The sequence below is a fragment of the Panthera tigris genome, chromosome C1 (assembly GCF_018350195.1).
Source record: "Panthera tigris isolate Pti1 chromosome C1, P.tigris_Pti1_mat1.1, whole genome shotgun sequence".
Taxonomy (NCBI): domain Eukaryota; kingdom Metazoa; phylum Chordata; class Mammalia; order Carnivora; family Felidae; genus Panthera; species Panthera tigris.
Window position 1 is genome coordinate 16,888,183 of NC_056667.1, and position 15,034 is coordinate 16,903,216.

At 49.5% G+C, this 15,034-nt stretch overlaps 1 protein-coding gene and 1 long non-coding RNA gene across 2 annotated transcripts; one reads left to right on the forward strand and one right to left on the reverse strand.

Moving 5' to 3' along the window:
* Window positions 1–8,112: 8,112 nt before the first annotated feature.
* Window positions 8,113–14,505, forward strand: LOC122240944. The gene is made up of 3 exons (XR_006220761.1): window positions 8,113–8,195; window positions 9,051–9,472; window positions 14,107–14,505. It is a non-coding gene; the product is annotated as an uncharacterized LOC122240944 (long non-coding RNA).
* Window positions 11,887–14,572, reverse strand: TEX46 (testis expressed 46). Its single transcript, XM_007083709.3, has 2 exons — window positions 14,326–14,572; window positions 11,887–12,292 (listed from the first exon to the last, which is right to left on the reverse strand). The coding sequence occupies exons 1-2, from the start codon at window positions 14,515–14,517 to the stop codon at window positions 11,996–11,998; spliced, it is 489 nt and encodes a 162-aa protein (XP_007083771.2). The 5' UTR covers window positions 14,518–14,572; the 3' UTR covers window positions 11,887–11,995.
* Between the last annotated feature and the right edge of the window lie 462 nt (window positions 14,573–15,034).

Consider the following 15,034-nt stretch of genomic DNA (forward strand, 5'->3'; position numbering starts at 1 on the left):
TGTGCCACTGACTTGTATGCCGCTGGCTCTGAAACATACTAAGTGCCTGTCCATACCAACACCTGCTCTGTAGGCTGTGTTCCGCTAGGGTCTCACTGAGTTTCGATTCCTTCTCTCTCTGTTCAATCCTACATGCTCTTCCGTGATGAAGAGAACTTATACACGAAGCACAGGCACTGTCCTGCAGTAAACAGTCTGGCCAGAGAGGCTTGCTATAATCAGACCCCAGCAGATCCCATGCGGCCATTTCCTGCCTCTCCTCCGCCTCCCCCCTCCCCCTTGCATCTTTAGGCTCCCACACCCCACATCCTACTCTCCGTTGCTTTGCACCTGCCATTCCCTCTGTGAGGGAGGTTCCCTCTGCGAGGGTCTGTGAGACCCTTTCTATCCTTTTCCACCTGACAAACTTGTGTTCTTCCCTGAAAATACATGGGCATTTGCAGAGCCTTCTGATTCTCCCCCAGACAGAACTGAGGGCCTCTCCTCTCTGCTTCATGCACACCCCTTCTTGCATTGTAACAGTAACCTACACTGGTTACTGCTAGCTTCTTTGTCTGGCTCCCTACTCCGCGGCAGGTGTCTCCAGCACCAGGATCATTCCTTCTTGGCCTTTATGCCTGTAACACTTGTTACTCTGCCTGGCCCTGGCAGATGTTTCAGAAATATGTTTGGAACTTTACATTGTCCTGCAAGTTGAAAGCCTTGGGTTCAAATCTCAGCCCCACTTCCTGAGTCAGTTATAACTATGGCTGGGTCTCTTCCCCTCTCTGGACCTCTGTGTCTTCAGCTGTTAGCAGGATGGACTGACTATTTGTTGAGTTTACCTTTACACCTGGAAATCTCACTTGATTTCCAGCTCTAGAATTCGGGGTTCCCACTAAAGCCACTCTTTATTCATAATTTCCAGAGATTGGAAATAACCCAAATGTCCCTCAACTGGTGAGTGGACAAACTGTGATATATCTGTACAATTGGATACTGATCAGCAGGCGTAAAGGAACAGACTACCGACACAGGCAGTAACGCGAATGAATCTCAAATGCATTATGTAAATGAAACAAGCCAGACTCAAAAAGCCACAGTCTGTGCAACTGCATTTTTGTAACATTCTGGGAAAAGGCAAAACTGTAGGGACAGAAGACCATTCAGTGGCTGCCTGGGGGTAGGAATGGGGGAGATGACAAAGGAACAGAAGGGACAGTGGTAGGCAATGGAACCATTGTGTATCTTGATCGTGGTCGGTCTGGACTGTGTGCATTTGTCAGAACTCAGAATTGTACACCAAAAAGAGTGACTTTTAATGCGTGCAAACTATACCTCCATTTTTAAAAAATGAAGCCATTAAGGAGCCCAAGAGCATTAGGATGTCTCCACTGGTGTCAGGAGTAACATCAGACACAAGACCGCGCTTCAGCCTCGAGCGGAGGGGGGGCTCTCTGGTATTGTTTATGTGGGAGGGAAGTTGGAAGGTGCTCCCTTTTGAGCACAAGCAAAGGGCCACTGGGGCAGGGCCAGTGGCACTAAGGGAGGGCAGCCTAACCTCCCTCAACAGGCACCTATAGCATGGCCAGAATATGGGCATCTCCTTTTCAAGCGAAGAATGAAACTCAGAGACCTTAAAATGACTTACCGAAGTCGTGGACAGCACGTGACAGAGCTGGGATTCTAGCTCTGTGCTCTGCACCACCGCACCCCCCCTCACATGTGACTTACATGTGAACCGCACCCCCAGTCTCTAGTTCTCCTCTGAAGCCCAGCCTCATCCCATGCCTGTCTCCAATCTCAGGATTTATTCCGACAGCCCCAAAGGTGGGGTCAGTATTTAACCTCTAAGCCGCTCACCAGCTGCTCACATTTTGACTTTACAGTAGGAGGCACCAGGCATCTCTCCCCTCTCCCTTCCCAGTTGGAAAAATGAGGCAGGGGTAAGGGGTGGGGGTTCAGGAAGAGCCTGGCTCCCCCAAGCCCCACCCGTAACCACAGTTCCCCACCTCCTTCCCCAGGTGGCCTACGGCCCCAAGACATTCCCCTCCTTTCTCCTCACCGCCCACTCTGGTACAACCCTCCTCATCCATTTCTTAATCCAGAATACAATTTCCAAAGGCCATCTGTGTGTTCGGCACGGTGCTATGTCCTGAGGGCACAGAGCCTGTGGCCAACATCTGTCCCCCATGGAGCCGGCAGGACAGCAGACTGGCCACACACCAGGGCTCTGGAACCAGGTGAAGCAAGACTTGATTCTGGTTCTGCCCTTACTGGCTTTGGACGAACGACTTCACCTCTTTGAGTCTCCATTTTCTTGTCTGCGTAATGGGAAGGACCATCGTTCCTACACCTCATAGAATTTAGGTGAGGGTCAATGAGATAATGCGTGCAAAGCCCCTAGAACACTGTTCACTAGCTGGTCACTAGTGTAGTAATTTCTCTGGGAGAGAGATGTGAACAGAGCCTGTGCATACAGCTCTTGGGTCTCTGAGGTACCCGTGAACTCAGCCTCTGGGTGGGAGGTGGGGGAAAGCTTCACTGCACAGGCAGTAGGGATGAATTGGGGGGCACTCCAGTCAGAGACCTGGGGATGTGAAGAAGGAGAGGAGTAATTTCTGGTTTGTTTTGAGAATTCAGTGGGTTATTACAGGTAAAACACTCAAAACTGTTCCGGCCTACAGTGAAAATTCTAGAAATGTTAGCAATGATGATGATGAAGGTGATGAAGGTGATTTGGGTGATTTAGGCCAATATTTGAAGCAAGTTTCCATGGGCTATGCCTCACCTGGGTCATCATTCTCTCCAAGGTGTGGAAGGTTCCAGCTCCTTGAGGATTCAGGCCTACAGTCCGGGAGACCCTGTGAGTGGGAAATCAAGTCAGAGGAGTGAAGGCAAAGAGAGGTCCTGAAGGCTGGAAAAGAGAGGAGGGGACAGAAAGGCTGGAAGACAAGGATGGGGGCTGAGGGTGGGAGGGGGCAAAGCAAACCCTCCCCTTCGTGAAGCTCTGCTTCGAAGGCAGAGGGAACTGAACTCAGAAAACCTGTGGGCTTGACCAGTTGTCCAGGTCTGTCCGGGTCTATCGTGATTTTAGCACTGAAAGTCCCAGATCTCTCAGTTCCAGGAAAATCAGGACACTCAGTCATTGTCCCCACCACTGCCTCCCCGTCCAGCCTCAGAAACAACCCACTCAGACCCCCAGACTCTTAGCCCTAACTCACCCTCTTCTGGAAGGCTCAGGTAGGACAGGGCAATTCAGGCTCGGCCACGGCTGGCCAGCCTCCCTCCAGGAGTCCCCGTGTTCCAGGGGACGGGGATGGCTGGCTGGGCTCTGAGGTGCAGGCTTCACCCAGGCTCCCCAGGGGCTGGCAGATGTGGTGCCGATTACCCCGGCACTAATCCCTCCACGTGCCCTCCGCCATTGGGATTAGTTCCTGGGGTCCCTCAGCAACAGGGAGGGGGGCACATCTGTCAGAGAGCCTGGACAGCGCCACGTGATCCAAGATGCTCCAGGCCGGAAGAGGAACGCTCTCTCCAAAAGGAGTGTCTGGCAAGCCCAGTGTGCAAGAGAGATGACCCACAGGCCTCCCAGACCTGTCCATCCCCCACACCAGCTCTTCAGCTGCCTCTGAGGAACCTCAGGCTCCAAGGAACACAGTTTGAAGACTTCCAGGGGTCAACCTAGTTGTTAAATATGCAGATAACCAGTTCTGTCACTGCCTGTGTAGCCTTGGGTAAGGCATGCCCTCTTTGTTTCTTCGTCTACAAAATGGGGATAATAGTATCTTGGTTACCATGGGGGTTAAATTGCAGCGTGATGGTAAAGCAGGTCGCCCCGGACCTCGCACTGAGTAAGGGCTCTATAAAGGCCCGTTTCTTGTTATAACGTAGCTTTGTGCCACAACCTCTGCGTCAGAGATCAGATCTTTCTCAGTGAACATTCTAGAAAGTTACTGCCCAATGATTTTATTTTTTTAAGTTTATTTATTTAAACTTTCTCTCTTGAGAAAGAGAGAGTAGGGGAGGGGGAGAGAGAGAGAGAGAGAGAGAGAACGAGAGAATCCTAAGTAGGCTCCAAGCTGTTAGCGCTGAGCCTGACTCGGGGTTCAATCCCATGAACTGTGAGATCGTGACCTGAGCCAAAATCAAGAATCAGATGCTTAAATGAGACACCCAGGTGCCCCTGTCTGTTGATTTTCGTTGGCCCAAAAAGAGAAAATATATTTAGCTTCCTGACACTCGATATGGCTGCACATTGGGATTACCGGGAGAGCTTTGAAAAACCACTGGTGTTTGGGTCCCACTCTACAGATGCCCAGGGGCGTGGCTTGGTGATTCTACCCTCTGGTCAAGGTTAAGAACCACCGCCCCAAACCAGTGTGTCTCCAACCCACTTTAAATGTGTATAGGAACAGCCTGGGCGGGGGGGGGCGGGCAAATCAAGCTGCAAGTTCTGAGTCAGTGAGTCGGAGCAGGACCCAGGATCCTGCTTCTCTAACCAGCTCCCGGGTGATGCCGATGCCAGTCCACGGACCACATTTTGAGCAGCAAGCTCGTGCTACAATTCATGGATTGCACCAACTTCCATATCACTGTCTCAGTAGGGCCCCACAGTTGCCTCCCAGCCACCCCGTCATTGACAGGGCTTGATTCTCTCCACTGTGCTGATGCTTAGGGTCTGGTATGTAAACGGATGGAGGCAGGCCTTCTGGATCTTAGTCTGTATCCCCCGTGGCCTAGAAATCTGGGCTGGCCTAGAAAATAGGCTAAATTAGGACGAGAAGAGGGCTGGGTGTGATTTTGCCCAAACTCCACATCATATGGCTGGTGAAACAGGCTCTGAGAGGGGAGGTGACTTCCCAGGGTCACACAGTAAGTTTAGTGACAGCGGTGGGGCTGGAACCCTCATCTTCTTTTCTATTATTGTACCTGGCTGCTTGGTCCATCTTTGCTGAGGCTCAAGCAGGGTGGGAAGCCTGCCTCTGGGTCACAGATGGAGTGCTGACTGTGCCAGATATAGGTGCTTAGTGCTTCCCGTGTTTTCTCCTTTGGTTTTCACAACAGTCCCACGAGGCATATTCTGTTCTACCCAGGAAGTGGCAGGAACAGGATTTGGACCCAGGAGGCCTGCTTCCCAAACACGATGTACCTCCCCTGTTGTCTCCTTTTCAGACCATGAGGTCCTCTAGGGCAAGGACCATGTCTCACTTCGGTTTGTGTCTCCAAACCAGAGCTGAATATATGAATCAGTCCACCCCGGGGTTCTAGACCTCTGTTGATAAAGATCCTCACCCCCAGGACACCAGCTACTCTCTGAGCTCCTCCCTGGCCGCGTGCCCCAAAGCAGCCACTTCTCACCAACCCAGATCAGCCTCTCCCCCTCCCAAGTGAGTGGTAATCCGTAGCATGTCATACAGCAGAGTGGCCACATGGTGGCAGCAGACGCCCATGTGTAAAATCTTTAGGCCCCGCCTCAGCCTCCTCCGGAGGCTCATCTGTTCATTGAGTGCTTCCCTTACTCCAGGCATTTGTCCCAGAGCTTTCCTTGGCTGAACGAACAAAGATAATCCCCACGACAGCCCTGTGAGGGAGGAGTTATTCATCCTGTTTATACATGAGAGATCATATTAGTCCTTTGCTTAAATAACCTTCCACGGCTGCCCACTGCTCTTTGGAAAAATAAAAATCGGACGCTTGAGTCAGACTGCCAGGGTTCAAATGCCACCTCCACCGTTTACTACTTATTTAACTTTGGTTGGGTTTGTTGGTTTCTCTTGGACTTCAGTGTGCTGACCTGTAAAGAGAGTAGTAAATAAAATAGAGCCTACCCCCTTGTGGTGGGAATGAGGATTACATGAGCTAGGACACCCAAAGTGCACAGTCCTGAGCTGGCACAAGTAAGTCCTCAACAAATGTGAGCCAGTGTGATGACCATCGGTCCCTCCCAGTGCTCCCCGCTCATGACCCTGCTGGTCTCTTCTCTCTCTCTCTCTCCATCTCCTGTTTGCCTACTTTCCCCGTCTCCCCTGGCTCCCCTCCCCTGCTCTCTTCCTCCCCACCTTTCTCCCTCCAGTTCCAGAACTCATTCTAGTTGTCCTAACATTTCTTGGAGGTGTTTTCTGAGGCCTCTTCCCTGTGGACCATGTTCAGGTTTTTAGAACTCAGAGCAGGACTTGGTACACAGAGGGGCAGGAGGCTCCAGAGTTCAAGTGCACTGTGGACTTCCGAGATTCCTGCTGGGTTCCTCTTTTTGCCCCCTGTCCCGAAACTTTTCTTCTGAGGTCAACTTCTCCATTTCACATGCTCCCCATATTATTTTGAGGTCACTCTCTTGTCCCCAGATCCACTCCAGAACATCCCCAGAGAAGGAAAACAACTGTCACTCCCCTCACCGTCAGGATTAGGAAGAACGAAGAAAGCGCCTGAAAACATATCAAGGATAAATTAAACTTGAAAAAGGAAAATATCTCTCCCGAAGGATCTGTGAAGATACTTAGCATCTTTCCCAGTCAGGCCTGGATTGATTAATTGGTTCATGTGTTTGCACATGTATCCATTGAGTCATCCAACAGACACCTATGGAGGGTCTACCATTCACCAGGTCTTACACTCAGGTCTAGGGGAGGACACAAGGGCAACAAGTACTCACCATCAACGGGTTTTTTTTAGGATTTATTTAAGTAAGCTCTACACCCAATGTGGGGCTCGAATTCACACCTCCAAGATCAAGAGTCGCATGCTATTCTGACTGAGCCAGCAGGGGTCCCAATACGTATTTTCTTGAGCCCCTACTAAGTGCTGGGCACTGTTTGGGGTGCTTGAAGCTATCTCAGTGAACAAGACAGATAAAGATTCCCTGACCTTGTGGAGCTTACATTCCAGCAGAGGCAACAGGATCTAGATACGTGAAGTGGCATGTTAGAAAGTGTTACGTGCTACGGAAAATAAATAGAGCAGAAGAGATGGGTGCATTATAGTATTAAACCGGGAGGTGAGGATGGCCTCACTGAGAAAGAAATGTCTAGCAAATCACCTAAAGGAAGTAAGGGAGTTGGGAATATGGCCAGCAGAGGAAGAGAGTCCCTGGTAGGGGGAACATGCAAAGGGATCTCGGACGGTGAGAGTGTGCCTGGTGCGCTGAAGGAAAAGCAGGGACACTGGAGGCTGGAGCACACTAAGTGAGGGGCAGGGCGGGAGGCCGGGTCAGAAAGGTAATGGGGGACCAGGTCGTGGAGAACTTCATAGGCTGCGGGAAGGACTTTGGTCCTCACTCCGAGTGACATGGGAGCCATTGCAGGGTTTAGAGCAGAGGAGTCGCATGACCCAACTCACATTTTTAAAGGACCACTTGGGCTTGTGTGTTGAGAGCCAACTGGGGGGCCAGGGCAGGGGTGGGGAGACCAGGCAGGAACTTGTTCAGAAGAGAGATGGTGGGGGTCTGGAAGTGGAGGCAGCTGGAGTCCCAGACTCTGGACATGCTCCAAAGGAGCCAGTAGGGCTCACTTATGAATTAGAGCAGGACATGAGGGAGAATGAGAGGACCAGGAACAGCTCCAGAGTTGGGTTGGGTTTGTTTTTTTAAGTTTACTTATTTGGAAAGAGACAGAGACAGTGCAAGTGGGGGAGGGGCAGAGAGAGAGAGGGCGACAGAGAACCCCAAGCAGGCTCCATGCTGTCAGGGCAGAGCCTGATGCGGGGCTCGAACCCCCAACCCATGACCTGAGCGGAAACCAAGAGGCGGACACTCAACCGACTGTGCCAGCCTGGCACCCCAGCTCCAGAGCTTTGGGCCTAAGCAACTAGAAGGGGGAAGCCTGTGTGTGGGAGGGGTTTGGAGCAGAATTTTGAGACGTGCAAGTATCGACATAGGTAATTGGATATTTGAAATAGAAAATAATCAGAAAATAGCAGATAATATTTAAAGCCATCACCAGGGAGTGAAACGAAGAAGGGGTCTGAGGACTGAGCCCTGAGGTCCAGGAGACGTGAGTGCTGGACGACCGCAAACGCCACCAAGTCATGGAGGTTTGAGGGTCTGGGCACAGCTGGAAACATCCAGCTGGCGTATGCTTCAGAAGACCCCCCACACACACACAGACCTACTACTCTATTGTTTTATAGGCAGTGTGACGTCAGCCTTGTAAGAAAAACCGGTCTGAGCTCAGGCACCAGGGAAATTGCTTGCAGTGCTGAAGCCACCTGAAGACACTGAGGTGAGTGGAGACCATGTGGAATCATTTCAGCTTTGGGGAAGGGAGCCCCTCTGGAGCCCACCTGCTGTCATCTCACCGCTAGAACCTGGAGTGCGCTCCCAGGGTCTTCCAATAGTAATCCACATTGTTTTTTTCAAGGTCCATCCCCTGACTAGAGCTCATCAAACACGAGTCTGACCACCAGGGATAGAAATCAACAGGGTAGAAATCAGCTGGTCTCGTAATGGGATTTCCGGTGGTTGTTGGCAAAGCCAGGGGAGACGCTGTGGAAGAAAGAGAGCCTAGAGTGTTAGTCCAGAGCCCGTCGCAGAGGCCTGAGCCATGGAGTCCATGCCAGACGCGAGGACCTCTCTCCAAATCATAAAACAGTTCTGGGGTACAAAGCACACCGCTCGATACTCTGCCAGTGGGCCTTAACACCATCTGAGCAAGGGATGGGAGCATGGTTGTGGAGGCCCAACCAACAGCTGTCGTTGGTTGTGGCCAGGGAGGAGCAATGTCCAAGCCACCGTCAGAGGGTGAGTCACTGATCAGTCTCCTCTGGCTGGGTATGGTGGGCAGGGGTAAGGGTGAGGCTATGTTCAGTACTGTGATAGGTTCGTGCCATGGGCATTGGCCTGGGCAGCTGCTAGAGGCTGTTTGAGCACTGCCTGTCCAAATCTGGAAGAGAAGGCAAGAAGATATTTAGCCCTCCATCTTGGTCTGCTTGCTTATGTTCTTGCTAGATTAGCTGCGGTCTATCATATGCCTAGATGCGCCAGATGATTTGTCCTTTCCCAGAACATTGACCCTGTAGGAACCCAGGAGTCGGCATTCTGCCTGACACATCAGGTGTGCGCCCCCTCTCTCCCCTAGGTGCCCACAGAGGATGATGCACAGCTGATGTAGCTGCACCTGGAGCGAGCCATAGCAAAGTTCCATTGGACTCACTTGGCTGCAGGTGGCGAGTGGGGAAGCGCAAGTGAATTCTGCGTTGACGAGGCCCACGACTGGGAGGCAGTAGCTATAAACCGAGTTCCATTGTCACATTGTATCATATCGGGGAATTTTAGCCCACGGCCAAGGTGCTCATCAGAACCTTAGGAGTCTAGATGATACCTGCTTGGTGAAGAGAACAGCCACCCCGTGTTCTAAACCAGGTCTATGGTGGTCAGAATCCATGGCAACCAATTTGCGGGTTGTGCACTGATCAGATCCCAAAGTCATCGTGCTACACCTCGAGCCACAGGCCAGCACTTCTGGCAAGACGTACTCTGTGAGTGCCAGTGACATCATAGGTAAGTGGATTCTCATCGGGCCACCTCAGACCTCCACGCCGGTTTTTTGTCATTGTGGTAGGTCCAGGCATGGATCTAGAACACCGAGTAGATGTGATGCCTTGTAGTTTTGATCAGTTTTTCTGTCCAGAGACTCTGTCGAGGTGCAGTGCCTTATTGTGAGCTTGTTCATTATCACATACAGACGGAGTTTGTGGCTGAATTGCTTTATCTGTTTCCACAGCAGAGGTTACCATGTGGATATGCTCCTAATGCTCCAGTTCTGGGTGGTCCAATGGCCTGGCCATACAGCAAGGCCATCAGCAGTGGCCCGGGACGCTGTGTGAAAGGGATGCTTTACAAAGGTGTGAGCAGTATATATAGGGAACCCACAAAGATAGTGTGGTGCCCCTGGGCTGGAAAAATGGAGGGGATGCTACCACCCTGCCCTGGCTCCAAAGGAAACCTGGAAGAAGAAGGTCCTGTAAAGAGAGCCTCCCTGAGAGGAGTGATCCTCTGTGAAGGAGCCCAGCCAGCCCTAAACCAGCCTGAGGCAAAGGGTGGAGAGTGCACTTGAAGAGGCAAGGAGAAGACGTTGGACCCACAAGGGAGGGTTGTGATTTTACGTAGGGAGGTCCTGGGAGTCCTCAGTAAGAAGGAATCATTTGAGCAAAGACCTGAGGGGATGTGGTAACTCACCTAATGCTCACAACAAGCAATGAGGTTGGTAGCTCTACGCGCCCCCCCCATTTTACAGTTGAGCAAACTGAGGTACAGAGAGAATAAACAACTTAGAATTGTCCGAGATCACACAGCTGGGAGTTGATGGAGTTGAGATTTAAAGCCAGGCAGTTAGGGTCCAGAGATCCTGCTCTTAAGCAAAATAGGATATAGGAGAGCCATCCTAAAAGGAAAGGGCAGAGAAAATGTCAGGACACATAAGACTGTGATCATCAGAGATGCTGTTTCTTGAGCACTGACTATATACTAGCCACAGTGTTGGGTGCTGTGGGGCAATATACAGATGAACAAGATGCTGAGCTTGCCCTCAGAGAGTTTATAATGTAGTTGAAGGGTGGGGAGGGAATATGGAAATGTGCGCAAATCAGATCCCAGCAGATTGTGGTACATTGAACTGTAGATAAGATGCTGGGAGCGCACGAATGACAGAGACTACAGCTGGGTTAGGGAAGCGTCCTGCAGGCGTGGTTCAGGAAGCACTAAGGATTGTAATAGCAGAAAGGGGAAGATAAGGGATTCCAGGGGAAGAAAACAAGTGAGCAAAGGTGTGGAGGCATTTGGGGGATGACCAGTCGTCTGGTTTGAGCAGAGATGATTTAGGTGGGGCTCCAACAAGACACTAAAGCCACACTGGATCCCACAGTGAGGTCGTGATTTCCTTCCCAGGGCCCCTTATGGAGACGTCTTAGCTTGGTGCTAGCGTATCTCTCAAACGCTAATACCTGCTAATCTCTCTTTTTAACCCAAAGTTCCCGGGCTCAGACGCTTCAGCGGACAACCAAGCTCCAACTGGCATTTTAGTAACAGTGTTCTGTCTTCACTGTCTTTTTTTTGGGGGGGGGGGGGGGTATGTTCTTTTTAAAAAAAATTTTTTTAATGTTTATTTATTTTTGAGAGAGAGAGACAAAGCATGAGCTCGGGAGGGGCAGAGAGAGAGGGACACTGAATCCGAAGCAGGAGGCTCCAGGCTCTGAGCTGTCAGCATGGAGCCCAACACGGGGCTCGAACCCTTGAGCTGCAAGATCATGACCTGAGCCAAAGTCGGACGCTCAACCAGCTGAGCCACCCACGTGCCTCTTGACAGTTATGTTCTATTTCAGCCAAATGATAGAGCCTTTTAATGTATAGATAATAATTGTTATTTTTAGTATCACTTTCCTTCACAGATAAATTTATTTAAGGAAAAAACACTTTAAAGGGACAGTATTAGGTTAAACATTCAGGCGGTTCATGGCTCTGGCAAAAATCACAAAGGGGGTACCCCAATAACTGATGTTTAGGGTACTCTGGCACAAGGTATAAAGCATGTGAGGGAGAGTAAGGGGTAGGGGAAGCCTGGAAAGGGGGTCAGATCATGGAGGGCCTGAACAGCATGGCAAGGAGTGTGGCTTTTATTCGGTCAACCAAAGCGAGGCATAGGCTCAAAAATAGGCAGTGAACTTGCCCAGAGCTGTGCTTGGCAGGCCTTGGCTCTGGCCTCTGAGCAAAAGGGAAGGGGAAAACTGGGGGCGGGGGCAGCCATTGTAAGACTCAAGGTGAACAGGTAGAGGGCCCTGAACTAGGGTTAAGGTGGCCCAACTGAGAGGAAGAGCTGGGTTCTGGAGCCCTGTCAGGTTGTATCTTAGAATGCTGTCTGGCTGACCTAGTGAATACTGATTTCTTTTCCAAAAGTGATCAGCCTTTCAGCCTCGAAGTATGCTCTCCAGTGTGGTTTACTGAGAAAACTCACTAGTCTCTGACTGGGTTTTACTGAGTAAGGGTAACATCAGAAGAGGCCAGCCCACCCCAGTCTCTCTGACCTCATTAAGGGGAATTCGAAGTACAATCAGAGATGATGGAGAAAATTGAGTCGTGCCTCCTCAGTCTGTGTTTCCTCATGGGAAAAGTCCGCTGCCGGCTTGACCTCCTGTGGTGATTCATTCTATTCCATACAGCGAACATCTGATTTTCTAAGACCTTCAGCTTCATTTCGCTGAACATAAGCCGTTCAAGGACCTTGTCCTGGAGGGCAAAGCAGGCATGTAGTCTCTCGACTTCTTTTATGTTCATGACACAGCTGTTGGGTTTCGCTTCAGGTGGCTTAGGTTTCTCTGCCTCTTCCTAAACTCCCCCACCATGAGAAAAGGAAACCTTAGTTAATAGTGATTTGTAAACGTCATGTTAATCAGTCCTCACAACCAGCCTGCAAGGAGAGCATCTTTGCCACACCTGGTGGGTGAGAGATTTGGGGTCTAGGGAGGAAAGGTCCCTTTCTCAGTATCATCCAACCTGCGTTTGGGAGCTCCCTGAACTCCCAAGTATGGGGACCCATACTTGCCTTTTGTTCATAGGAATAAATGTGATGGCCCAGTAATCTGCACTCACAGGGGACATAAGACACTTAACCCAGATATATCTGTTTCCAGAGCTTGTGTTTCACAGTGTGCCCTTCTGAGACTTGAGTCAGGCCTCATAAAATCACCAACTGCCAAGTCTCAGTATATCTCTATAATCCTCATCTGTCCCCATGCAGTTAGTAATAAAATTTTTTTCTTTAGGGTTCAGCTACAAATCCCTCATCTTTAAAACCATTTTATTTTTTTAATGTTTTAATTTTTTTAAGTTTATTTATTTTGAGAGAGAAAGCATGAGTGGAGGGAGGGGCAGAGAGAGAGAGGAGAGAGCCAGAATCCCAAGAAGCCTCCACACCGGCAGCGCAGAGCCCCACGCAGGGCTCGAACTCACAACTGTGAGATCATGACCTGAGCTGAAGTCCAAGCCTTAACCACCTCTTGATTTCGGTTCAGGTCATGATCTTGCAGTCATGAGATGGAGCCCCACGTCAGGCTCCCCACTGAGTGTGGAGCTTGCTTGGGGTTCTCTCTCTCTCTCTCTCTCTCTCTCTCTCTCTCTCCCTCCCTTTCTCTCTCTGTCCTTCCCCAACTTGCGCACATATGCGTGATCTCTCAAAATAAATAAACTTAAAAAAATAAATAAAAGTAAAGTTAAATATTTCAGGGATGCAAGACAAGTGACTATTACAGCAAATACCCATGTTTCCATTCCAGCTTAAGAAATAAAATATGATAAATGTAATGTGAAGTCCCCTGTGGATCCTTCTCCTAGGGTTTCCCTCCCTCCCTGAACCTCATCTCAACTGCAGTCCTGAATTCAGTATTTTTTCCATACATTTCTTTATACCAGTGGTTTTCAATGGGAGGCTCTTTTGCCTCCCTACGGGACATTTGGCAGTGTTTGTAGACATTGTTGGTTGTTACGAAAAGGGGGTGAGGGATGCTATTGGCCTCTGTGGGTAGAGGCTAAAGATGCTGCTTCACATCCAACAGGGCACAAGACAGACCCTTGAAATAAAGAACTATCCAACTCAAAGTAGCAATGGTGCAGAGGTTGAGAAATCCAGCCTTAATATATCTTCAATATACATAGGCATCCATAAACAAGGCAGGGTATTGTTTTACATGTTTTTTTTTAATTTTGTATGAAACATGTCATAATCTGGGTACATTTCTATTGTTTTCATTATTCTAGAGATGTGTCTATGTTACACAGGTATCTTTAGCTCATCTATTTAAAATTCTCCCGCTTTAAAGTAGTTGTTATTGTTGTCAAACCATGGTGACTGACATCAAACATGAAGCAAAAGAGTCTGGCATGGTCCCTATTTTTATTTTTTATAAGTTTTCCTCTTTCTTTCTTTTTATTGAAGTATAATTAATATACAGTGTTATATTAGTTTCGGGTGCACAATATAATGATTCGACGACTGTGTACATTTTTCAGTGCTCATCAATGTAAGTGTACTCTTACTTCTCTCTCTTTATCTCTTTATCTATTTCACCCCTCCCCCCACCCACCTCCCCTCCATCAATGACCAGTTCTCTGTATTTTAAGAGTTTGTTTTCTTGTTTGTCTAGGGATGGTCCCTATTTTACAGCCAAGGTAACTGAAGCCTTGTGAAGGAAGTGCTTCGTCCTCCATCACCCAGGTGGGAGCTGAAGAGCAGGGGCTTAGACCAGAGCTGTGGATTCTTCAATCTTGCCCCATTATCCTGACATCTTCCCTGTCCCCCATCCTCCAGTCTAGCTGTAAATGTCCCATCATCCTTAGCTGAAGCTAAGGCCCCTCTCGCTCACCTGCTGGGGTTCTAGGGGGGTGGGCTGGACTTCATGCTTGACCAACCAGTTGCTAAGCAACAGCAGAAGGAATAGGAACCCAAACAAGGCTGGCTTATAGCTGATCAGCCAAGCCACCAATGCTCCTATGGTGCCCGAGGAAGCAAGTGTCCCATGGAGATTCCTAAAAAGAAGCATTAGTTCCCCCAACATTATGGCTTAGAGGCACCCAGGCCCCAAGACCCTGCCTTGGTGACCCCTCTAGGACAGTTACCCTCCATGACAGGAGCTGTGGTTGCGCCCTCCTCCAAGTCATAACCAGTCCCCCTCCCAGCTGCCGCATAACAATAATATTAACTACTCCTATGTCTTAAGCAGCCACTATGTGTCAGACTTTGACAGGCAGTTTGCAAACAATATCTCATGATGTCCTCACAAGAGCCAGGTGATGTAGGCCTTAGTGATACCTCATTTATTCAACAGTACTTCTGGGCCTGGCCACTGGGAATAAAATGGCCAACAGCACAGAGCCCCTACTCTCATAGTGAGGGAGTCTGCAAAGAAAAGTTACCCAAGATCTGTAAATAAGGCAAAAAGATTACATTGAGCTTGTTCACAGTCACGCTAGAATATTGTCCAGCTGGTCTACCTGTTGGTCACCTGATGCTTTAGGGGAAGGTAACTTTGTTTGACTTACTGTTTGATATTGATTAGGGTACTGACTCTGTAA

Excerpts from the sequence above, each read along its gene's own strand:
- TEX46 (XM_007083709.3), bottom strand. The coding sequence starts at position 14,517 with ATGTTGGGGGAACTAATGCTTCTTTTTAGGAATCTCCATGGGACACTT. Across the intron at positions 12,293-14,325 it reads CCCCCCTAGAACCCCAGCAG|GAAGAGGCAGAGAAACCTAA; the intron begins GTGAGCGAGAGG and ends GGGGGAGTTTAG.